Genomic DNA, 26,235 nt, shown 5'->3' with positions numbered 1-26,235 from the left:
TATAAAAGCTGAGCTGCACTGTCTTTCTTCCATATGCGTGACGCACAACTTGTAAAGGGGTCAGCATAGGGGCACTGTATTAACAGATAAATGACAAATGGTGGCCCATTTTTGACTGGCTGATCAAATCACATGGTTCACACGGAGGTTCAAATGGCTTATTGGTTCACTCGTCATACAAGTCATAGCACAACTCACCTTAGCAAGAAAATTTGACATGAGGACGATGTGCGAAATACATGAGAATTAAACGAGATATTAGAGACGAGACCAAGCTATCTACAGGTTTGCTAGCTTGTCCAGAGGCCTTCTATTCACAGTGAAGCACAGCTATGGTATGAAAGACAGCTTGCTCTTAGCCTAAATACAGATAAACTAACACAAAGCATAAAACGCCTTTGAATATACATCTTCAGATGTTCTGCCTTTCAACATATTAAAATAAATGTTAATATTTGACTAGAATGTATGATATTGCAAGAATAAAACCAGCTGGTTTTTCATGTATTTGCACACTTGACAGGTACCATTAGGGGGCCACCATTGTTTAAGTTCTGACATCTGTATCAATATAGGGCCTTTATAAACATTTATAATTAAACAGACACACGCACTCCAAGGATGGATTCCAGTCATCCTACGACAAAGCATTCACAGGAAGAGTGGATACTTCTGGACGAGGCAGGAAAGGACAGGAAGTAGCGTGGGTAAATGGATAAATTCAATCCAACTTCACCCCCAAAAATTCAAACATCAGAGATGAAAATCAACACTTTCCACCACTGGGACCGAGATAGCCATCTATGATTTCCCTGAGATGTGGAGAGGGTGCACGCACGCACACACGCACACAAAAAATCTCTGACCTGACAATGACCTCTGAATTAGACGGCATGTTACCAATGACCAGCAGTCAACGGATTCCTCCAATATTCCCCTGTCCAGACACCAGAAGCTACATTGATGCTGTATTCAAAATCAAATTCAAACATTTAGGGCAAAATATGATAAATAGAAAAAGGTACATGTCCATTTGCACAGTTTAGTGGCAATATTACCAGTGGCATTTATTTTTTTCCATTTTCTTTTGCAGTGAAACAAATGGGTTTCTTAGCACCAATCACAGTGAAAATTAAAAACCAGCTCTTCCCCTCCACAGAAAAAATACTGCACTTAAATGTCACAGAAAAGTTTGTAACCAGAAAAAACTACACAGGGAAGAGAAATACCATTATTGTGTACAATATTTCCCTAAATATTCTTCAAATATTTTAGGACAACATTGTTCTCTGTGATAAAATAACTGATTCTGATTGAAGACCACCAGTAGGAACTGACCCAATTTTTGGAGAATGATCCACATAGTTAAATGCAATGAAACAAAATTATTTGCCATTGTGACCTGGTGCCAAATATTTTTTTGGTCACTGCATTTACCCATAATTGCTTCGGTGTCTTTCCCAGCTAGTAAAGGATAGGAGTCATGGCATTTTCAGTCACAAACAAAACCATGTGCACATGAATATTCATATTATACAAAAACATACCCCCCCCCCCCTCCAAAGACAATCAATTTTTAAAAACCAATGTTTTATGAGATGTAACTGAAAAGTCTTAACAAAAGACCAAGGAATCTGTTTTGTGACACAGCAACACAAGTCAGAACTTGTGACAACTAAAAATAAATAGAAATAAAGACCACAATAAACACTGAGCACAAGTAAGAAGGACGAAATGGTAATGAAATGCTTCCGACTGCAGGTCACTCCTGGCACAAACATCTTTCAAAGGAGTCATCCCTGTGACATTAGGTTTTCTCTTAAAGGGAAAATTAAAGACTCATGTTGTCCCTGTGAGTCTGCAACACTTCTTTGTGGTAACGTTCAACCACTTTTCTTTAGCTGACCTTAAAGAGCGCACAAACGTAAACCCCAACTCCCAACAAAAATCCACACGGTCAACGACGCACGGTCGCATTCGCATGCGGTCAAAAGCCAATGTCGCACGACCTGGCTCAATCTCCCGCAGAAACGGCAGAAACTACGAAAGAGAAAAAAAAGGGGAGGGACTTCCCTTGAGAGAGAGAGAGAGAGAGAGAGAGAGAGAGAGACTCGGTCAGTCTTCAGACCTCTGTAAACAGCACGGCACATAAATAGAGGGGAGTCTATTTCTGTGGGCTTATCACTAAATAAATGAGCATAAACATACAGAACGTTCTTTTCGCTGCGCCTTTCCTTCCTCTGGCTGGCATATCAGCGCAAGACCTGCTAACTTTGGAAAAAAGCGGAAAAGAAAAAAAAAAAAACAACAGGAAAACTGAAACACAAAGGAGTGCACATTCTGATTAGGGAGATTACCCACAGTCCCTTGACAACATGGTGGCTCCCTCCAGGCATGCCACCTAAACCCCCCCCCGTATCCCCAAGGATCCACCCGCCCTCCCCAATCACAAGCAGGCACGTCCGTACGTTCACACTCTCGAGATATTAAGGCTCATTTGTGTCCACGGCCTCCCCTTCTGACCCCTGGCTACGCAGAGTGCAGGGGGATGACGAACTTGCAGCCGAAGGGGGAGTGGTAGCTGACGCCCACTTCCTGGAACACCTGTCGGGGGACGCCGATGTCGCACAGGTACACCCGCCCCGCGCTCTCGGCCAGGGGGAGGGGCAGGCCCAGGGAGAGGGACCACTTGGCCTCCACCGCCTGCTCCTGCCCGCTGACGGGCGGGTCTATGCTGAGCACCGGCGCCCGGTTCTGGTTGGCCCAGTCCGCCGCCGCCCGGTACCAGGGCTGGTCCCTCAGGAAAGCATTCTCGTGGCAGTCCAGGCAGTTGATGACCAGGTCCACCGGGGTTTCGGGCAGGTCTGTGAAAAACAAACGTTTCCAATTTATAGCCCTGACGATCAGAGCAAACCTCCTTGCACCTGTTCTTATTTTAATTCCACCAACAGAGGGCGCCGTTGTAACAACGATAAAGAAAACCATGGAGACGGTTTGAAAAAGAACAGATAAGAAAATTCACTATTAACTCCAGATTTGGCCCTTCTGGGTCATTTGCCAAGTTCAAACTTCAAATGACTACGGCTGGCCTGTGCGGTACCTTTGATGCTGGACACCTGCTTGCCGCCCGTCTTGCCGAAGAGCGTCAGCTCGTTGGTGAGGGACTCCAGCATCTTGACGAAGTTGGGCAGGAAGAGGATGACCTCCACCTCGTGGTTGGCCAGGTGGCGTCCGCAGCTGATGCCCTGCGCCCCCTGCACGTGCGGGCCGCACAGAAGGGCCACGGCTGGCCGCTGGTGCACGTTCTTAGGGGTCAGCCTGCAATGCGGGAGGGAGAACGCCGGACTCGTAACCACAGATTCTACACGCTAACCAGATGGTCAGCTCCTGCTTTCCTTCCCTTCTGTCGTCTCTACTTCCTGATAACTTGGTGTCCGGTTAGTAACAACAGTGCCAGGTACCATAATACAGGGCATCATTTCTATGACAAACCATTGCCCTTGGCCACCCCCTGGCATTAACATTCATAATAGGAGAGCACAATAAGGAAATTGTGGGGCTGGGGCCAGTATCAATAACCTGTATTTTGCCATGTTGGCCAATACTGATACTCGATATACTATTATAACACTAAACTAACTCCAACCAAGTTTTCACATTGACTGATGAGCAAAATGGTCAACTTATGAAGGTGCATTTCAGACATACAACAAAACATTTCGAACTTTCTTACTTGATTATTAAGCAGAGAGCATGACTTAAGAGAGTTTCTGAATCTCCAAAACCCTTATAAGTGATAAATTAAAAATAAATAATCAAAAGATTCAGATGACTGCAATTACTCATTTTAGCATGACATCGTCATAGCATCAGCGGAGCATCAAATATGCGGCCTTTCTGGGACATACATTTCGATTCATCATATTGGACATAACCTGAGCGTATTCACGGAGTCTGATAAGGTTGTTTTAAGCTATTTTTTTGGCAAATATTGTTATGCCCCTGATATTACTGTGCATCCCCAATTCAAAAGATGCATCGAACTGAAGTGTTTTGGCTTCAACAGCAGAAACAATGTTAAATATGAAAAGTTCCACTAATTTACTAATCATGGTCTTCAGTCAAGACCTTGATAAGTAGAATCAGGTGTGGTAGTGCTGGGTTTAAACATAAACCGGCACCCACACCGGCCGTTTGCAGATAGGATTGGACACCCCTGCTTTACAGAACTGTTTATGCATTGTCTAAATTGTTGCTTTGGACTCAATGAAAATAATGTATGAAGGAGATTATGAATTTTTGTTGTACTTCAGTATTTCTTCGTTATAAGCATGGATGGAAAACAGTCAAGGCACTTTGGGAAACATTGTGTCCCACTGCCAATATCAAAGTGTAGTGGAGTTCGGAAGCAATTAATTTCCTTCTTATTTTGACCCATTTAACCAGGGAATTTCATACTTATTACAATGATTTTCCTCCCTTTTTCCCTTGGATTTTTCCCCGTATTAGGGGTGTATCCAAACCAAAAATTCCATATCTGGAAATGTACAGATAAAGCATTGCACAGACAAAGAGATTAGCTGAAACAGTAGCCCTTAAATGGGACCTAAAACAACTGTGATTTGTCACACACCACGAAATAAGTGTAAATGCATTTTGCTTTACATTGAAAAATGCAGTCAAGAAGAACAGGTTAAAAGGCTTTCTTCCAACACGGTTCTCTATTATGTCTCTGGACGTGCTTGTTGAGACTAGATGTCACTAACAACTCATTGTAAATATAAACGGAAGTTAAAAATGTACGTTCTGTTAATAAAGTGCAACAGTAAGTGTTCATCAGGGCAATGGTGGGAACAGTGTTCAGTGCACACTATTACAGGGGGATATCCTCCACACGGTACATCTCTAAGCCCATTTAAGCACAAAGGTCTGCTTTTTCAGTGGATGGTTGATGTTTATCCATCACCACTGTACTGTAGTACCTCCTCAAAAGAGGAGTCTGCTGTACATCTGCGGTAAGTCAGTTAGGGTTGGGGATTACACCGTGTCAAGAGCTTTCCGTGTACATAACTGGTGTCGAGTCATCCTGTCAAATGATATACTGTAACACCATGGCAGGAAAAACATGGCATAAACCACTGTGGTTAACCCTTTGAAGAGGAGGTTTTTTCGAAAGTTTTTTTTCAAAATTCTAAGGCAGTGTTTTAGAACTCCATTGCTTTAGTTACCAGTAGTGAATGTTATATCTGCATTATAATGTAAGGTTAAGAACATTCTATTCACTTATTTATGATCTTACAACTTCTACAACCACCTTAAAGGTTAAGCACCTTTTAAGAGAAGATTCAGCACAAAAGAAAAAACCGATAAAGACTGATGATTTTATGACTACCAGGAGAGTTTAACGAAACGTTTATTGTATGAACTTGTCTTGGTTCAAAAACAAAAAACAAGTTGTAGTCTTGTGTGCACCGGTATACCAGAAAATGTGGAAAACTACAAGAGAACAGCTGGGAAAACATCAACTTGAGAAAGTCTGATGACAAAAACAGGCCTTCGGACAGGCCCCTTTTTAGGTATGCTAAATAGATTAAAAAACATCCGATAAATCTACCATAGAGGACTGAGTCGACATCTATTCGTTAATTCATTACCATAGAATGCAACAGCTCTACAGCAGTGTTTCTCAACCCTGGTCCTGGGGACCCACTGCCCTGCGTGTTTTAGATGTCTCCCTGCTCCAACACACCTGATTCAAATGAATGGGTCGTCATCAAGCTCTGCAGAAGCCTGATAACGACCCATTCATTTGAATCAGGTGTGCTGGAGCAGGGAGGCATCTAAAACATGCAGGGCAGTGGGTCCCCAGGACCAGGGTTGAGAAACACTGCTCTACAGGATCCATTAATGAAAAGCCCCCATTATTAAACTGCCCAGCTGCCCAGTGCTCAGGCTGCTCCGGAAAAGGCGTTTGGTCACACCACGAAATCAGCAGGCATTCAGTTCCTGGGAGTGACAGCCCAGCCAAAGCAGAGATAAGGGCCAACATCCTGCCGTCTGCGAGGTCAGAGAGAGGCCGACGGAAGGCACCGAGAGGCCAGCACTGCGAACCGTCACACGGAGACGGACGCCGGAGACTGCGTTGGGTGTGCTCTGTGGGGCCGTTTTTTCCGCACGGTTCCCCCCAATTCAGAACGCCGTCCGAAGAAGCTGCCGTCAGCAAACAGTTAACCGAGAGCGCAGGAGGGTTCTGCAGTCCCTGAGACTACCGGTTGATCTCATTCCCAATCAGGTCAGAGTGAAATGTGCCAATTTTTTCTAAAATCTGAAAGAAATTTCAGATCAGATCCACAATGTTCCAGCAGCATCCAGGCGTGTGGTGGAGTGGAACCAGCCACCAAAGGAGATATGGGTTTTTGTTAGCAGGGCATCTTGCACCAGCTGAATAGCTTAAAACACCTCTCTCTCGTCTGATTGGCCGACTGCTGTGGTGTCCGTGAGTTAGGGCTGGACGACATATACCGCAACGACAATTACTGAATGCAAGAAACAATCGTTGCCACCATGTGGTGCACTGCCTTTCTCTTCGTATTTTTTCCTTTAACTATGCCTGATTGGGTAGTTAACATCCAAAGCTCAGAGGCCACGTGAAATGCTTCCGGGGGAAAAAAAAAAAAAAAAGACGTCACCACTGTGATCTATTTGGCTGATAAGAAAGCAAAGAGGCTGCAAGGCCTTGACTGACAAGAACACATCACATGATCACATGATCACATGTAAGTTGTATGACCTTGCTGCTGATTGGCTGTCTTATCAACACCCAAAAGAAAACAGTGGTGGCCTTTTTTCTCCCCCGAACGTATTTCACACGGCCCCTGAACTTTGGATGTTTACTACCGCCACCAGGTATAATTAAAGAAAAAAAAAAGACAAAAAGTGAGGCCACGATGACCGTTATTGCATTCGATAATTACCGTTGTGGTATATCGCCCAGCCCTGCCGTGAGCGGCTCCTTGCGAGAGAAAATGTGATGGAAAAATGAACAGGAGGAAGTGCTGCCAGTTTACAGTTTGTGGTCTGTGCTTCCAGTTTCCCCCCCTGGCTCAGGTTCTGCTCTCTGGAACATGACCGCTGTGGCCTGACCCCATTACCCCAGCTTGCGGGGTAATGATTAAATCCTTGGCCTGAGTAGAGCGACGTGCAAACCGAACGCGGTCTTTCCGAACGCAGAACATATAATCGTATGGAGGGCGCTTTACGGTACGTTGCGTGTGTTTGAAGAGCGCTTCTCAAAATCGTGATTCGGCGCATGCCAGGAAAGCGTATTTCTCACTCCGTATGCCGACAGGATAAACACAGTGAGACCGTACAAGGACACGGCCACCCATCTGTATAAACAGTCTGGGTAAACAGCGGCTCACGCAGGGCTGGACCCGCCCGGCCGACCCCGGCTCTCAGACGGCCGATCTGGGCCGCGTAAGCAGGGAGCGGAGTGTGCGTGTGCGCTACACCGCGCGGGCAAAATATCCGCCGCGGCGGCTAATATCTGGCTAAGAGGTCCGGAACTTCGAAGCCGGGCCACATCCCTGCGTAACGTCAAGAGACGTGGCTCGGATTCTCATTAATGTAACGCTAAGGGCCATTAGCGGGACTCCGCCACCACTGGACTTCAGGACAAGACTGCCGTGGAACGCTGCTCTGCAGGGGCCCGCTCTGTTATTGGGCGAAACAGACTCCAGGGCGGCATGGCTCTCGTTAGGCAACATGGCTGAATACGGTGTTCGAGTTTGGGGCTTGGATTGTCATTGTGGCTGAACTGCGCTAGTGTCAGTGGCGGGACTGAATCCGACAGACTCCAGCGCTCCGCCCTCTCGCTCCTCGTCCTCCCGGCACGCGACCGCTCACCTGTTGGGCCCGCCCAGGAGGGTCAGCGCCATCTGACTGGCGCACACGCCGGTCATCTCCAGCCTGCGCTCCAGCGTGAGGCCGTGCCGCTCGGCCACCGACAGCAAGCGCTTGTGCAGCTCATAGGGAATGCTGGGAACCACCAGCCCGGAGTCTATATGACAGAGAGAGATAGTGAGAGATAGAATGGGACAGAGAGAGACAGCGACAGAGCAACAGAAAGGGAGAGAGAGAGAGACAGAGATTACAATTCAATCCTTTTCTAGAAACCAACTACCAACTGCAGTCTATATTCCCTGGTAGAAACTTTGTGGTCTTGGTCTTATGTGGAAGTCAGCTAACTTTGAATGACCACATTCAAAGTTCTTCAGACAATACGGGGGAAAAAAAACACAGGGCCAAGTTACATGAAACAATTTAGGAGACAATGGGCAGCACTGCTTTGAAAAAGAGCACATTCAATTTGTGTGGGCTAAGATTGTGTCAATATTGTTTGTTGTAACTTAGCTTCATTTTGATATCAATATTGATTTCAATCTTTTAACGGCAGGCCTAGATTTTGCAAGTTGTAATGACTCATAGACAGTGCTTTATATGCATGAGTAAATTGTCCATTTTGTATGAAGAAAACATGTTTTTGTTGAGAAAATTTGCACTCAAGATAGTAAGCTGACATGCAAGCCTGTTTCACATCACAAAATGGCTATACACTTAAACCATTATTTAGCATACGAATATTTCAATTTTCATAATACAAGTCACATGCTAAAAATTATACGCTTCCTTGTTAATCTTTGACGCAAATATTGAATGGAATACATTATAGATGGCTAGCATGTTACAGTGCCTAACTAAACAACTGCAAATACATAAGAAATCTGGGCATGACCTTGTGGTGATTAGGGGCTCAAAGAACAAGAACATATGACAGTACGTTTCCAGCTTTCTTCCAAAAAAAAAAAAAAAAAAAAACACTGAACAGAATATGAAAATACACAAATAATTTGGCACCAGATACAGGAATGTCAAAGGCTCACAGTACAACTTGTGCTTCTTACCACCATGCGATAAAAACAAATTTCTACACAGGATACACACCCATTGGGCCATTGCGTGCTCACTGAAAGACCACACAGGCGCGCACGAACGCACCCGACTGCACATACAGAACTGCGCGCGCGCGCGCACACACACACACACACACACACACACACACACACACAGAGGAACATGGCCTAGAGCGTTGAAACTATATAGTTCTTCAAAAATTGGGCAGAGCTGCTCTTCAAAGACTTAAGATGAGGAAGTAAAATGCCCGGTAGAGGAGGTCCTTGCCCCAGGGACTGCTTGCTCTCGCTCGCTGTATCACATACGCACACACACAGTCACACAGTCACACACACACACACACACACACACACACACACACACACACACAGTCACACAGTCACACAGTCACATACAGTCACACACACACACACACACACACACACACACACACACAGTCACAGTCACACACACAGTCACATACAGTCACACACACACACACACACACACAGTCACATACAGTCACACACAGACACACACACACACACACACACACACACACATGCACAAACACACGCAGACACACACAATCATACACAGACACACACAGTCACACACAGACAAACACAGACACACACACGCACAAACAGTCACATAAACAGTCACATACAGTCACACACAGACAGACACACACACACACACACATGCACAAACACATGCAGACACACACAGTCTCACACAATCATACACAGTCACACAGTCTCACACACACACAGACAGACAGACACACACATGCACAAACACACGCAGACACACACAATCATACACAGACACACACAGTCACACACAGACAGACACACACACACACACATGCACAAACACACGCAGACACACACAATCATACACAGACACACACAGTCACACACAGACAGACAGACACACACACACACATGCACAAACACATGCAGACACACACAGTCTTACACAATCATACACAGTCACACAGTCTCACACACACACACAGTCACATACAGACAGACACACACACACACATGCACAAACACACGCAGACACACACAGTCTCATACAATCATACACAGACACACACAGTCACACACAGACACACACACGCACAAACAGTCACATACACAGACACAGAAACAGACACATGCACACACACACTCACAACCGCGACCAGTTACCCACGGCAGCCTAAAGCGGCGAAGACGCCTGCGCACCTTTCCAGAAACCGCACGGTCACGCACGAGGTCACGATCACACCCGGCCAGCGGGCCGCGGGCTGCGGGCGGCGTGAGCTCAGGCACGTTCTCCAAGGCCGCGCTCAACTTCCTCGCAACGGCGGATCGCGGCGCAAGACGAGCCGCGAAAGACTAGACGGCATGAAAGGCGGCGGCAGAAAGGCGACTCCGCGGCCGCTGCCAAGCGTAGGAGCGGCGTGGCGTGGCAGAACGGGAGCCCGAGGAACGGGGGGGGTGGGGGGGAGTAGCTGAAGGAGGTGCCGTGCGCATCCACACTGCGAGCACAAACACAGGCTTCCCTCCGCGCTCCCTCTCTCTGGGAACTGGAGGGATTTTCCAGCTGCCCCGTGTGTGTGCGCGCGCGTAAGCCCGGTCTCAGGCTCCTCACGCAAGGAGCCCGGTTCCCTTGGGAAACGCTCCCCCCCCGCGCCCCCCCCCCCCCCCCCCCACCCCCCCCCCCCCCCCCGCCTCCCTCTCCCTCTCCCTGGCCTCCCCGCCCGCGCAAGGCTACCCTCCCCTTCCCTCCCAGTATCTCTCCTTTTCCGACCGTTTCAACCATTTTTCTTCCCCCCCCCGACTTTGCGATCCGTTGTCACGGCAGCGGATGTGCTGGCAACGGCTGGGAGCGTGATAAACTGGGGAGGGGGGGGATAAGGGGGGGGTTAGCGATCCTGTGGGACAGGCTCACACGAGCAGCACCCCCCTCTCCCCCCTGGTCGCCGCTGGATCTCCTAAATCACGGCGCTGCCAGACGAGGGTCTGCGCTCCGGCCGGAATGCGACACCCCCGCGCTCCCCGGGGGCGCAGAGCTCACGCAAGCGCGCCATTCGCCCTTCCAGGAGGGTGGTAATGGGTGGGGGGGGGAGGGGGGATTTTGCTGCTGTTTTTCTGTTTGTCTCACACCGATGAAATTTCACCAGTGATTTAGTGATTCACCGCGCAGGGGTGGGGGGGGTGTTACAAGCCCCGAGCGGGGAGGCCCCGCGTTCAGCCGCCGCCGAACCCGGCCGAGACCCCCCAGCCCGGAAAGGCCGGGGCGAGGGGGAGCGACGCTACTCGCCGAACTGCCGGGCCAGTCCGAGCGAGAGAGGATTCGCGATCCGGCCGTCTGAGAGGGGGGCGGCCCGGGGTGCGAGACGGGGGTCAGGCCCGCCCCCCCGGCCGCGCTGGGAGTCGCAGGGGGCGCCGTGGCGATCGCTCGACTGGCGCGGCGCTCTAACGACCCACCGCTCGCCCGCCCGCACCCCTCCCCAAATAAGAGCGAGGGATCACAGCCGGGCTAGATGTGCACTGTAGCTGGGAAACTGTCGAGGTGAAGAAGCTACTGGGAGGCATTTAAAACCACAGCAGCCTCCGCTTACACAGTGCCCTGCTTCCTCTGAAGCACCTGAACACGTACATGCACCCGCACATGCACACACACACACACACATACATACATATGCATGCACACACACACACACACACACACACACACACACACACACACACACACACACATGTACACACACACACACACACATATGCATGCATGCATGCACGCACACACACACATGTACACACACACACATGTACACACACACACACGCACACGCACACACACACATGTACACACACACACACGTACACACACACACACACACGTACACACACACACACACACATATGCATGCATGCATGCACGCACACACACACATGTACACACACACACACGCACACATATGCATGCATGCACACACACACACACACACACACACACACATGTACACACACACACACGCACACACACACACATGTACACACACACACACACATATGCATGCATGCACACACACACACACACACACACAGGGTGGGTCGGGGGGCTCATGCCTGGCTGATAAGGGGCCCATTTCTGCCCCACAAAATGTCTCCTTCCCCTGCGCTTTCCACGATCTTTCAACAATGGCGGGTAGCGCAAGCATGTGTGAGAGTAAGCAACTGGTCCCTGCACAAACACACATAACTGATAAGCAAAAAGAAGTCAACTGCTTTCTGTCATGCAACCCCTTCCAGTGATAAAGAAGAAAGGAGGGGGGGGGGGGGTTGTCGTACTTTGTCCTAATTGCTTTTCGACCAACCCTCCGGGTGTGTTTGTAAAGAATGCCTCTACCGCAGTACCCCTACCCTCCCTCCCCCACCCCCCCACCCCCCCACCCCTCCCCACCGCCCTGGTGTATGCTCACACACAGCACACGCCCACTCTACAAAGCGGTGTGAACACACACGCAACGTTAGACCGGCTCAACTGGGTAACCAGGGAGCACGCAGGAGCAGTAAAATAAACTGAGCTGGAAGCAATCTTTCAAGCATGACAACAAGAAAGCAGAGCTGAAATGAATACACGATCGGGGGGGGGGGGGGGGGGGGGGGGGTGAGGAAGCTGGACGGCGGCCACGTCCAATTATACCTGGCACAGAAAGTGCGAGAGTGAGATTTCACAAGCCTCTGTGGAAGGCTGTGCTTAAAGGGCCTCTGTGATTCATGAGAGGTACCAGCACTCACGGGACCTCAGTGTGCTGAATATTCTAGTAAATTCTGTACGCCTGGCTCTTTGAACAGAGGCACTGCAACAGAGATGCGCGTTAACGAACGCGACGTGCGAAGACTTTCACTCATGCGCTTCCTGCTTTAACTTCTCGCTTTGGACGAAAAAAAAAAACGAAAAAAAAAAACCAAGACGTTGAAACGCGAGACTCGATCGATGAAGCGCGCCGTGACCGCTCCTCCGCTGACAGCGCTGTGTCAAACCGAATGTGTCTCACGGACTGAGGGGAAAGAAACCGAGCGGAGGTGTCTGCTGACTGACGTGCGGTAACAGCAGCAGACTCGGTGTCGTGGGAGGGGGGCTCGCGCTTCTGTCGATCCAGCAGATCAGGGGCGACAGAGCTCAGGAGGTAAGACCGATTGTCTGGCAGTCGGAGGGTTGCCGGTTCAAACCCCGCCCTGGGCATGTCGAAGTGCCCTTGAGCAAGACACCTAACCCCTAACCCCTAACCGCTCTGGCGAATGAGAGGCATCAATTGTAAAGCGCTTTGGATAAAAGCGCTATATAAATGCAGTCCATTTACCATTTACCAGATGGACATTCGGAAGGCTTGTTACAAGCTTGTAGAGGGAAACACAGAAGTGCCAAAAAGAACAAAGAGACCGACACTGTGCTGGAAGCAGGGAAAGGGAGGAATACACTGGAACATAGTATCAGTGCAATAATGAGTACATAATATCAATTACCACATACAAAATGAACAATTTTGACAGTGATCCAATCCAACGATTCTCATATTTCCAAATAACACTACAAATTTTCTTTTGGATCTATATTTCAATACTAATGTCAAAATGAGTTTAACACCACGCTGATGACTGTAACAGCATGTGGTTTAGCAAGCAGCCTATGCACTGAACACTAGAGTTCCCAAACTGCAACAGAAAGTCAAAACTGGAAATGGATTTGGCTCCTGCTGAAGCAGACGGAAGGGCGTACGTATTTTACATCGGTTTTACGAGAGCTGGCTCTGGTTGTGCAGGAGAAGAACACAGTCCGTATGCATGACCTTGTGCGGCGCGTTTTAGGAAGACGCTCGTGCATTGCCAAAATCATGCCTCGTGCAAAACATCTTGCGCGCCGAGGAAACCGTCTGAATGACGGCGAGGGGAAGGCCATGACGGTATCGCACGCTGCCGTACGCTGCGCGAAACGAGGGCAAAGCTCGAAAAAACGTTCTGCCCAACATTCACCTTCCCCAAAATTAACCTTCTTTTCACTCTTTTTAAACACTATGGCAAAACTTCAAGAGGTGTGGGGTGGGGGGGGGGGGGGGGAACGCACCTTTGCTCTGCCACACAGCGAATGGTTAAGCCGGTTGTTTACAGTAAGGCGAATTCTGGGCTGTCGCTCTCCGGTTCTTCCGGTTTTGAGACGAGCTGTTTACGTAAAGCGAGATGTGGGCGGCCGGGTAATTACAGAGCGGGAGAACGCTTCCGCCGTTCTCCGGGGGGGTGGGGGAGTGGGGGGACCAGGATTAGCGCTGCCGCGTTAGGGCAACAGACTCGCCTCACACCGGGCTCACCTCTCAGGCCCGGGGTCCTAGGGCACCCGGGTCCGCCCCTCACTTTCCCCTCTTCATCGCCTGTCCCTCCCACCCCTGCCAGTACACCTTATCCAGCGGTTGTGAAAGGTCTTCTACTTACACCTTGGACTCTGAGGCTGAAAGATTGGCCCATTTTTTATCTAAAATAAAAAAAAAAGCTTATGCAACTTGGATTGGGCCAATATCCGATGACGCCATATAACGGGGTGTACAAAAAATACTGCCTGTATTACTTTCAATGTTGTCTGAACTGTTTGCGCACCATGCTCAGAATGCATGCATTAATGCAGGTTCTTTCAGAATTTCTTCATACAGCATTACGGTTTGGAACATGGTTTAAAACCGACAGGAACAGCCTCATTGCACTTGCAAGAGCCAATATCAGTCACTGATATTAATATAAAGCGCAGGCGATGGAATCCAAAGTATATATGTAAGCACTGTCATCAATTCCAGTTACGATAACATGCTTCCCCAGATTACAACGGATATCTGTAGTAATTATCAAAAAAGGAACACAATCATGAACTTTTGAATTTTCGACAATATAACGGTATGAAAATCTGCATATGCAGTCTGCTACAACAGACTTGGTGAGCTTAAGGCCAGAAATGCTACGGTGATGTGGTGCTCCATCCTCTCTGCACAAAATGCAAAAGGACAGCCCCGGACATGCTGAATGGCTTGTTCCCGTCACCAAGCATTCTTTTGTCCTTATGTTCCCGTAAGCTCGGCTGTAACTGACCCGCTGTACGTGTGTGCGGCTCCTCCAAGCCTATTCACCTCAACACTGAAACAATGAGGCTTATCTGGGCCATCTCCCAACTGGAGGTTGTCCAGGGTGGCAGGCCCAACTCCGGCCTAAGGAGTGCAACCTCGCCACAGAGAGCCAGCTCACGCTGAAACTAAGTCCCCCCCCGTGCTACCCCCCGATCTTAAATCAAATGGTACGATCCCTGGAGTCCAACACGCTCTCCTCCTGGGTTCGTAGCACGCTGCTCCATGGGGCAGCGCGCAAGAGAGCGTAAACACGTTCTCCGCAAAAAAAATCAGCCCGTTTTCAAAAACCCCAAAAGCTTACTTAACAGCGGTGGAGTGACAAGCTGTGCCTCGCACCGTAACGGGCGATGAGAAGACCCCCCCAAAAAACCGCTTCTTCTGCGCTAAAAAAATGTCTGCCTTAAAAAAGGAAGGAATAATAAACAAAGGCCGGGCCCCCCCCCTCGTGCTCGATTCGAGAGTGAGAGTGAGCGGGGGCTGGTTTATTTAGGCTGGGAGCGCGCTGCGGGGCGGAGAGCTCCTCTGGGAGCGGGGGCCAGTAATTGCCCTCGCAGACTCCATTCGTCTCCCCGCTTCCCCTGGCCCCCGGTCAGGAGCGTGCGGGTCCTCAGAGTCACAGAGAAAGCGTGCGGCTGCATCGCCAGGATATTTACCCAACCTAGACTTTGTGGTTCACTGGGGGGGGGGGGGGGGGACCTGAGTGTTGTTCTTCCGATTAAGCAATAACTGCAGTATCTAAACTTGAAATGGTAACCATTTGCAGCATGAATGCTTAAATTGCAATAATTTTATGATTTGCAGAAAAAAAAAGCTGTTTTCTTGAACTTTGTGTACAAGCTGAATGCGTGTGTGGCAGATGGAAGTTAGCTCTTGTGCCATGTAAACAGTTGTCTATGTCTACGTGCATCAGAATCTTTAAGCCTTCTGAACAGGGGAATATTTAATGCAACACTATTCGGGTAACATTAAATGTCACATTTATGTTTCATAGCCCATTTAAGAAAGTAGTCATTTTGAGCTGGTCATGACTACGGTGACCTGGAGCGGTATCTCACCGGTGCAGTACTCTTTGCCCCCCTGCTGCGGCACAGTGATCTGCCGGTAGACGATTGGCTCGGCCTCCAGGATGTTCTCGTCATGGCGATAGCGGGAAGGGGTCCGCTCCCCGGGTGTCCCGCGGGACCGCGCCCCGTTGCCGCGGCGCTCCGACGTGTCGATCTGAGAGAACACCGCCGCCTTGTCGAACAGGGCCAGGTTGCCTTCGAAGTCAAAGTCCGTGTCCAGGCCCGGGTCCATGCCGTCCCCGAAACACTCGTCGTCTTTCACCTTCATGGGCCCCCCTCCTCCGTTCTTCACCCCATTTTTCTTGGGCGTGGCCTGGCTGGCGGCTCGGCCGATAGCGGATGCTGGGAGGAAGAGAGAGACGGATGTTAAAGATGAGGACAGAGAGAGGGGGGTTTGACTGTTCAAAAAACTGTTTAAATACCAATTTCTCTAAAGCAAGGATAATAGTTATATTACTATATATATTGAGGAATTACTCACAACAGGCAGGGATATATTGTGATTATAACGCAACTAAGGGATGCTGTGCACGTCGGACTGTAACTCCCTTAGCTGTAATATAATCATAATATACCACGGCCTGTCGTGAGTTATTGATTGTATAAAACGGTTACAAAATATGGTAAAAAGAACATTATAAACACAATCCAATTTAAACAGTTTGTATTAACAATTTCATGACAAGTAGTGTCAGGCAGTTGCAATATTAGTAAACTCTATTTTGTTCTGCCAAACTAGCTAGCAAGCAAGCCAGTGTCAGTGAGCCTCACACGGGCTTATGCCTTATTGATGTTTATTTGTACGTTCCCATTGATCGCGCAACCACTTAGAAACTGAACAACATCGGTGGGATCGCGTTGCGTAGGTCTATTCATTTCGTTAGGTGGAGGCGGCGCACTGCTCGCCGTGGCCAGGATTCTACTCCACCTTCTCCGGTCCCCGAGTTTCGGTCGGCAGTGGCTCCGGAGAGAGAGAGAGCTCTCGCACTTGAGCCCGCTTACAGACATAATCTCTCTCGCCCTTTAAGACCTTCGTCACTCTGTTTCAAATGTTTCCATTTCGTGAGTGATGATGACAGTTACATGGAAAGATTCTACATTTAGACTTTGATGACTGCTTAGTCGTGGAGTGATAATTAAAATGGAACTGTAAAGAAGCATTATACATTATAGTCATAGCTGTGGTATAAGGTTATTAGCCTATACCACAGCTAGTAACCAATCAGATTATAAGATTTGCCCTACCCGTTTTATAATAAAAAGATACCACATCATAAAGTCGATTAAAGACATCAAATTGATCAAAATAACTCAAAGGATTCACCTGTACCATTTACTTTAATCCTTGCTGCCGCAAGGAACTGGGGAGTGCGCTCTAAAGCACTTACAAAGGTTCACTTTTTGGGTTTTTTTTTGGGATAATATTTCCATTATGGGGTTAGTTTTCGATTGGTCCTGACAATTTGTTGCATAAGGAAGGAAATATAGATATCTAAAGAAGTGCCAGACCATCTGCCAGCTTTACAATTCCAGGTATAACCGCATTCAAGGGTTTATAGTCTAAAGCAAGAAAGTCTATTTCAAATAACTTCTAAGCAGTGCACAGCACTTATGTCCCCAGAGACTGAACAAGTGTATATTAGCAAATTATTCTTCAAATAATACAATTTAATAATAAATTTACATTTCAGCTGTGCTCAATGAAAGGAGTAACAGCACATTATAAAAACTGATATTTACGATAGTGAATAAATTCTATTCAATTAATCAGTTCATATGGACAGGCTCTGGAAACATAACTTTCCTGCACGAGCTGCTTTGGACATACTTGACATGCACATCTTGCTTTACACCATGACCCCCAAATACCCTATACCAACCATTGGAAAGCCAGCTTGTGGTCAGAAACATCTCAAACAACGTCTGGGCCAATAGAAAACAAACACTAACACTGAAGTAACTAATATTTAACATTGGCAGACTAAACATGATCAAACCAGAGTAGTTCACAGTTCACATTTTCAAGTGAAATTGGTCTGATTAAGCTAACAAGCCAAACTAAAGCCTAATAAGGTCAGATAAGGTAAAGAGATTCATTTTCCAAGACAAATTACAATTAAGCAAGAATCAAACGGTCATTTTTCCTCAGGCAAGAACAAAGACCTACTAAATGCAAGCTAATGTTCATAAATCTTTGTTGCTGCCAAGCTGCTGTCTGACCTCCAGATCCTTTACACAGGTTCTTCCCAAATCTGCTTTTCATTTTGTTGCCTGTGTTTAAGTTATGAAGTAATTCTGTGCTGCATGGCTATGCAGAAAGCATAAGTGCCAAAACCCCACCTGTTGTGCTGGTAAAAGACTCACAGTGGAGAAAAGACATTGAATACAGACCGTGTGTGTGGAAAGAGCTCTCAAACAATAAAAAAGACGGCAGACGGACATGATGACATATGGCCAAGTGAATCCACTTTGAACTCTTTCATCCACTGTCCTCGTTTGTGCTTAACTGTACGTTGTTATGTCTGAATGCTGTTGTTATGCATAAATGACCTGCATTTTGTCTGTAAAGCCCTAATAATATGTGGTTTCAGAATATCATTGAGTATCAATTGCTTTTGCCTCTCCATGCTATAATACTTCAATGACAGGACACAAGCATGAACTCTGCAACTCTTAGCGGCGAGATTAACCACCCGATTGACATGAAACAGTTCTGCAACAGCGCACGGCTCCTTGACAAACATGCACGTATGCAAAAAAAACAAAACGAAACAAAAAAAAAATGAACTCACATGCGAACAACAACCAAAAAAAAAAAAAAAAAAAAACTGGAAAAACCTGGCGTTCAACCCTGGCCGCTGAGCTCTCTCACGCTAGCTGGGAGAGGGGCGCAGTCGCACGCGAGCGGGGCAGGGACGGCCCGTGTGCGCTCTCACGCATCTCAAATGTACACCGCGGCCCGCGCCTCTGCCCCAACGCTGCTCCAGACTGACCCGGGCCAGGCCGCCGTGTCACACACACCGCGGCCAGGGTGAACGGCGGCGTCGGGGCCGGCCCAGTAGATTTTCATCCTTTCCAGTCGTGCAGTTGCCCGCAACCACTGGCAATTCAGGAGCCTGTTTTAAAGAGCGGTAACATTGGCAAACGGAAACCGGATGAAACCAACTCAGACCAAACCAAGCCAATGAACCATTCCAATACCAAATCAAATCAGACTAGGTGGCCTTTGAGAAATGATTTGCAGGCCTGGTAACAAAGGTTCTGTGACTACGACAGTTTAACAGAAAAAGGTTGACTAGGTCAGAGAGGGAAAGAGCAATTCCTGGTTGGGGCATAATGCGATGCAATAGCTCTTATTTCTTAAAACTTATCATTCACTACATATGGCACTTACACAGCATACATTATTTTACATGAAATCCATGTATACTGCTGGATATCTTACTGTTGAAATGCAATGCCTTACGCAGAGTTGCACATCAGGAGCCTAACATATAACTTCAGAGTTGCAAGCCCAGTTTCATGATCATTATGCTGCCCTTCTGCCCTCAGTTTTCACCACAGATGCAAAAATGAGCATTAAACAGTAACGAGTCACACTTTCCATTCATAAAAAAACTGAAAAAACTGCCGCTTAAATGCATGTTGGGTCCATCTAAAATTCCAATTCGGGATTGCTTTTCCTCAAAGGCAATAGCTAAAGTTCACCAAGGGGATGAAAAGCAACGAGCAGTTGGGAGTGCTTTCTATTGGACCTGTAAATAATGTTACCTCTAGCTCAACGAAGGTGAGAGGGTGGGAATGAGGATGGAGGAGGGGAATACAGAACCACAGTAATGATAAAAATCCTGCATGTATGCATTTAACCATATATACCTTCAAAATAAGAGCCTGCTATAAAGATAAGGCCCAAGAAATGCAAGTAGTCAATCCAAGAATTAAAATTTAAATTAGCTGCACTTTTAAAGTTACAAACATTTCTAAATAACCCCCAGAGGTTCTAAAAAATCATCACATTCAGCATGTGACTTTATCAGAACAATGCACCCGTGTCCGAAACAGAGATGACCCCCGACATAGAACTGCATTCATAAAGCATCTCTAAGATCGAGAACTGATCTATTGTCAGGTCTTCCCTGTCCTGGGCTTAACCTTCCTTACCCATTATGAGCTAAAAAGCTAACAATAGAAAGGACAGTGTTTTCAAGGTTAGATTTTTTACAGATGTGTGGTTTGCAGAGTCGACTCCCTGAATTTATTGAGTGTACATAAGAGCCAACCAAAAAAAATGTAATGTGTGCAAATTGGTGAAAAAACTCTTGGAGACACAGTGGAGGCTTTATATTACATTTTGAGATGGTGCCCAGCATGTAACAGTGAAAACTGCACAGTTGAAAGGTTAACATAAAGTCTGTTTTACAGATAAAAGTTAATGTCGACCCCATTTCAGACAACCTACGCTTTAGATTGTTAGATTGTGATTGCTACAGTTAAGTAAACAAAGGCTTGCTCTGTGTGACAGTGCGTTGTGACAGCGCGTTGGACTTGTCATCAGTTGGTTTTGGGGCGGAAATCTGTTCACATGCAAGGTGACACTGAGAAAAGGAAGAACACTGTCATTCAACCAGAACACTGTGACAAGGCGCAATCACTACCAGGAGGAAACAGCAACAAGGATTAATGTGACGGGAACCCAACTAGAAATTATCCTTTAAATAATCAAAACGCTTAGGCTACCGTAGGGACGTTTCATTAAAACGTTCTTTTTTTTTTTTCATTCTAGGTTTGGGAAAAATTCTCAAACTCCAGAAGGGCCTGAGGGCCTGTTAAATACCTCATCATAAATGCACCTCCAGCCCCCCTTTCCATCCCAAAATAACACGATGAGATAACCACTTAATTTAAATTAGGAAAAAAAACTTGGCCAGCCCATGATCTTGTGTAACTTGAGCCACCTCCCCCGCTTTCCCTCCCACATCTCTTCTTACTTGGCAAGGCTGGATTAGAGCAACCACTTGCATGTGAAAGGGTCAGCCAAGCCTCTGCCAATAAGAACTTCGACCCCGGTACAAATCGTGCAGTACCTTTTTCGTTGGCTGGGCCAGTAGCCTCAAGCAACAAGGATTTAAAATAGAAAGTCTGAAAGGTAAACACAGCTTGCACAATTGATATACCCTGCACTTACATGCGCTCTGGGACAGCATGACTTCCTGTGGGGGGGGCCGGGTGGTTTCCTGTGTGGAGAGGCAACAGTGGCGTGCCGAAGTGAGGGAGGGAGAGCAGTGGGGCACTGAGGCACGTAAGCCAGGGCGCCTTGCATAACCTCCTCTTTAGGAACCGCCAGGAGGGGGTGGGGGGAAGGAGGGAAAGTGGAATGTTTATTGATTTTAGTCACACACGTAACTCCAAAAAGGAACTTTGGTATAGGCCCTTAGCACGCTATGGGAATCCACAAAGTCGCAGCTACGGTGTAAAAACCCCCCCCAGCGCGTTTCCCAGCTCGTGTCTCTCTGGGAGGCGCTGCTGCCGGCCGGCCGGACTGGAGGGAGGGCTGCCGGCAGCAGCGCTGCACGCCGGCAGCAGGACGACGGACACAGGACTGCGGAACCACTGCCTCGGTGCCGCACCACAGCAGTAAAAATACAATTAACATGCAGATTTAAGCATACGCCAATCATAGTACTGCTGTTGAGAAATGCACCAATCATAGCACTGCTGTTGAGGCAGAAGAGACACCGCAGGCCCACCCCGGTCACCCTCGACCAGCGAATGAGGGTTCAGAAGTTGTCATCGACAGGGATGAACGATTTGCCAGTGGCTCAAAGAATCGCCAAAGGCTTTGCCATTAGACATAATAAAAAAAGATCATGGGAAAAACTACAGCAATTACACTGACATTGTCTAAAGAGGCACTGTGTGAAGGTGAATTCAGAGACAAACAGTGGTATGGTTAATAATCAACTGTACACTGTGTTAAAGAACTTGCGTTGCGTGACTGTCAAAAAACTCTGCTAGTGATTTACAGATTTAATTGTTTACTCAGGTTGATCACCAGCCGCTGGAGGGGGAAAAAAAACAAAAAAACCTATGATGTAACCAGAGTGGACTTCTCTCTCTTATTCCGTAATAGTACACTTTTTAGCTTTGAGTTCCTGAAAGAGCAACAACAACGAGATGGCTCCAGGAAGGACAATGGACTCCTTTCACTTCATAGTGCACTGATGTCAGAGTGCTTGGATAATTCTTTGCTGTGATCAGCAGAGTTGGAATGCAGGGCAAAAACAGTCCTGGCTCAGCTTCAACCACTGTTGACAAATCTACTGTAACTAGGGCTTAAGAGAGGACCTGCATGTGACAGCGATATAGGCGGTTTCACGTTTCATGTCATTAAGCAAACAAAAGATAAACATTGAAAACTCTATTCCGAGTCTCAGATGGCAATACAAGTGCCTAGGCGCGCTTGAGTGTGTACACACATTGTAATTGAGGTATCATAGTACCCAAAGATGAGTAGGAAAGTAGCTATATGGTTTCCATTTAAACGCAAGCCATTACTACATCAGGCTTCCAATGGGACCAATTGCTGCAAGTCTTCGGTTCCCATTGATAAAATAAGGACACAGAATAAAGCACACTTTCCATAGTGAACGTTTAAAATGCTTCTTGTACAGTTTTAAATGGCTGTAGAGGGTCAGAATTAGAACTGAGTGACATGATGAGGGAAACAGGAAAACAAAATGACAAAAAAAAAACATTTTTGTAGAATTGAGCACAAGGCAAATCAGTGAGAAAGGCTATTTAAATTACTTTAAATTTTAATTTAAAAATAAATTACTAGAAGATGGCACTCAGTAGAGCAGATATGCCAGTTCCACATGTTGGATATTCATCAAAAGCTAATAATTTCATACTTCCATGCCTTTCACATCAGGAGATGCAAGCATTTTACAAGACCACATCTTGAATCGGGCATGAGATATGCCTGTTTAAATTTGAGCCACTCTTAAACATTTTAATTGGTTATGGCAACACCATGAGGCCAATCAGCACTGTATTAGTTCAGTGGCTGAACATCAGTTCTCCAGCACCCCGCTGATAGGCACAAAACATTCAATGGTGTTACATGAATCCATTCAAAAGTTACATGCCTTTTTGAGAGAAGTCACACCCACTGTCAGAATCCCCATTGGGGAAATCTAAGTAAAAAGTTAATCAGTTCTTCCTTGCCCCATGACCAAACTTTGGACAAAGTTTTGTGGTATTATGTGAATCCATTCAGAAGTTATTCTTGGGTAAAGTCACTACCACGCCCCCGTTTGGCCAATCGGTGCAAAAAGTCAATCAATTCTTCAGTTCTAACACCTAATCAGTTCTAAAACCTGTCCATATGAAAGGAGTGGCACTCATTATTGTGTTTTTTTTAAATATACATCAAAACCACTCAAAACTAAATGTTCAGCAGTGACACTATATGAAACTGACTTTTCTTTGTTGCTATGTATGAGCATGAACCCACAGCCATTCTCTATTGTAGTATCTTTTTGGCAGGGTTCCCTGTTCTCTTTTGCAACCAATGTGTAGCTACCACACACAAAGAAATGGATGGATGGATTAGACTTGTGTGATCCCTGAGACTGCCATGTTTGAGGGTACCCCAAATGATGGCAAGGACACTGCACAGTTCACGGCTAGCCTCCAAGCAATCTGGGTCAGGCTAATCTTAATAAAATAACTCAACCAATCATTGATGTCATCAGAAATTTTAGCTACATTTTTGGAAACAAAAAAAACGTGAATGACAGCTGAAGACTGATCCCGTGTCCCTACAAAACATGTTAATTTCAACTAGTTTACAAGTGGTCCAGCATTGGTGTATGGAGTTCATTAATTCAGCCAGCATAATTAAGCGGAAAACTAAACCTGCGTATGCACCAGCAAAGTATTCAGTGAAGATGTGAGACAAGTGCAGGAAAGGAGTTTCCCCACACTTGCCTCAAGTCTTCGCTGAAGTCCGTGATACCCTCAAATGTGGCAGCATCACGTGTGAATGCACAAATGTAACCAGTTAGAAATGACTGCTCACCTTTCCGAGGCACTGCCATTGGGGCACTGCTGCTTGGGCCTCCACAGCCTGCAGCCCCAGTGCTCCGCCCACTGAACCCAGAGGAGGCAGGGCATGGGTCAGTGGGAACGCCCTGGCTGCTGCTGTTCCTACAGACACCATTTGGAATTTCTAGGATCTTCAGCTCCTTGATGTCCATGGCACTGCAGATGAGGACACACAAACACTTGAACCATGAACATTATTTTTTTCTTTTCCTTTTATTTAACAGTGCACTGTCATTTGTTCACAAACATTTCCTTGTATCCCTTCGCTGATCTATTCTTTGTAAGTACAGAGTGCAGGACAATATTAAGATGCATGCTATCACTAGTTATCACTGTGTTTGACAGCTTCATTCACTTCATTTGAAAATGCAAGCAGAAATAAAACCTGATGCATGCTAACAAGTCTTCACCTGAAAGTGACCTCCGGGACTGGACACTTGATGCCATTGTGGAAGGGCTGTCTGAGAGAGATGGTCTGGCTGGCCTGATCCACCGAAGTCACCTCCCCCTGGTACACGCCCAGTGTTGCCCCACAGTTGATGGACACCAGGCTCCCCAACCAGTCGGCAGACATACCGTCTCTCCCTGGATGCCAGTAGTTAATGTTAACTTGTATCCCATTTAAAAATAAGATAAAGGGCTAAAGGGTGTAATATACAAATTAGATGTAATTCATGTGAAATTGAACTTCCACCTAAAAGTAGCCTACATTCTAAATGTCACTTTGTTCATTGTTTTGCAGCCAGCAGCAAAGGCGTGAGTAGCGAATTTCAACCAACTGGTTGTTTAGCCGTTGTTGAGCGTTAATATTTTCCTTAGTACCACACACTTTAAAGGTCAATGCTCCTTACAATTATAAAACCTGGTACAACACTCCATGCATTAAAAATAGCTGGACACGGTTATAAATAATAATAATAATAATAATAATAATAATAATAATAATAATAATAAATACAAGATAATGCAAATAAACTACAGAGTTAGGCGTTGCTTTTTTTGGTTAACGAGATTGCAAATATAACATGGCCATGTAATGCTGTTTACAAACCTGTAATTTATGGAACAGAGTACGTTACTGCAGCGGCAGACCCAGTGTCAAACTGAGCCACATCTACATAAACAACTGACTGATAATAAAACAAAATGTAACTATGAAGAGCAGAATAGCTAGCCAAATAAACGTCAACTAGGCATGATCGCGTGCAGGCTTAACACTCTTCGATCCTCCCTATCTCCCTGTAGCCATCTACTTCAACGCCAAGCCGGTGAACAAGCCGTGTTAGCCAACCAGCCAACTTAACTTAGCTGTTAGTAACAGTAACATTAGGTAGCGTTCGGAACACTCATAACTTAGCTGACCAACCAGTCTTCTTGACTTGGGATCTTTACAATTAACAACAAAGTGAAAATAAGTATAGTGACGCTGACCATGACACATGTAGCTAGCGTTGGGTAGTTAGTTAGCTAGCTAGTAACGAACTAGTTTCATTCGACCCAGCTAGCAAGATATCTTTTCTTCGGATTACACCAACGAGCTGCATCCGCTAGACTTTACAAGACTTCGCGAACAGATTAATAACGACCCCGCTATATTACTTTATTTGGCATTACCATTAGCTTGTTAGCTTACATTTATCGAGCTATATCATTGTTATTTCGGTATAGTTAGTGGTAGCTTAACGTTACTGGGTATGCTTTTTCGTTCACGAAGCTTGGCAGCTAGTTCATTTCACGAAGAAGAAAAAAGGTACATACCTTCTCTCAGAATGCAATTTTTAAAAAGTTAACGTTAGATGTCCTCTTAACAAGCAAATTATTGTTCAGCTAGTATTTTACATTTCTGTGATGACAAAATTTTCGAATCCTAAGATCCGGTGTTCCGCTTCCTGAAGGCCAATCTGTGTCCAAGCTTAGCTCGTTACCTCATTTCCGGTG

General features: G+C 46.5%; 1 protein-coding gene across 1 annotated transcript; it reads right to left on the bottom strand.

The window, feature by feature from the left end:
- Positions 1–1,038: 1,038 nt before the first annotated feature.
- Positions 1,039–26,225, bottom strand: LOC118228412 (enhancer of mRNA-decapping protein 3-like). The gene is made up of 7 exons (XM_035419931.1): positions 26,056–26,225; positions 24,708–24,882; positions 24,272–24,453; positions 16,180–16,530; positions 7,906–8,059; positions 3,101–3,318; positions 1,039–2,864 (listed from the first exon to the last, which is right to left on the bottom strand). The coding sequence occupies exons 2-7, from the start codon at positions 24,869–24,871 to the stop codon at positions 2,530–2,532; spliced, it is 1,404 nt and encodes a 467-aa protein (XP_035275822.1). The 5' UTR covers positions 24,872–24,882; positions 26,056–26,225; the 3' UTR covers positions 1,039–2,529.
- Positions 26,226–26,235: the final 10 nt, after the last annotated feature.

The sequence above is a fragment of the Anguilla anguilla genome, chromosome 5 (genome assembly GCF_013347855.1).
Source record: "Anguilla anguilla isolate fAngAng1 chromosome 5, fAngAng1.pri, whole genome shotgun sequence".
NCBI classification, from domain to species: domain Eukaryota; kingdom Metazoa; phylum Chordata; class Actinopteri; order Anguilliformes; family Anguillidae; genus Anguilla; species Anguilla anguilla.
The sequence above is the reverse complement of the archived record's forward strand: the minus strand, read 5'-3'. Positions and strand labels throughout refer to the sequence as shown.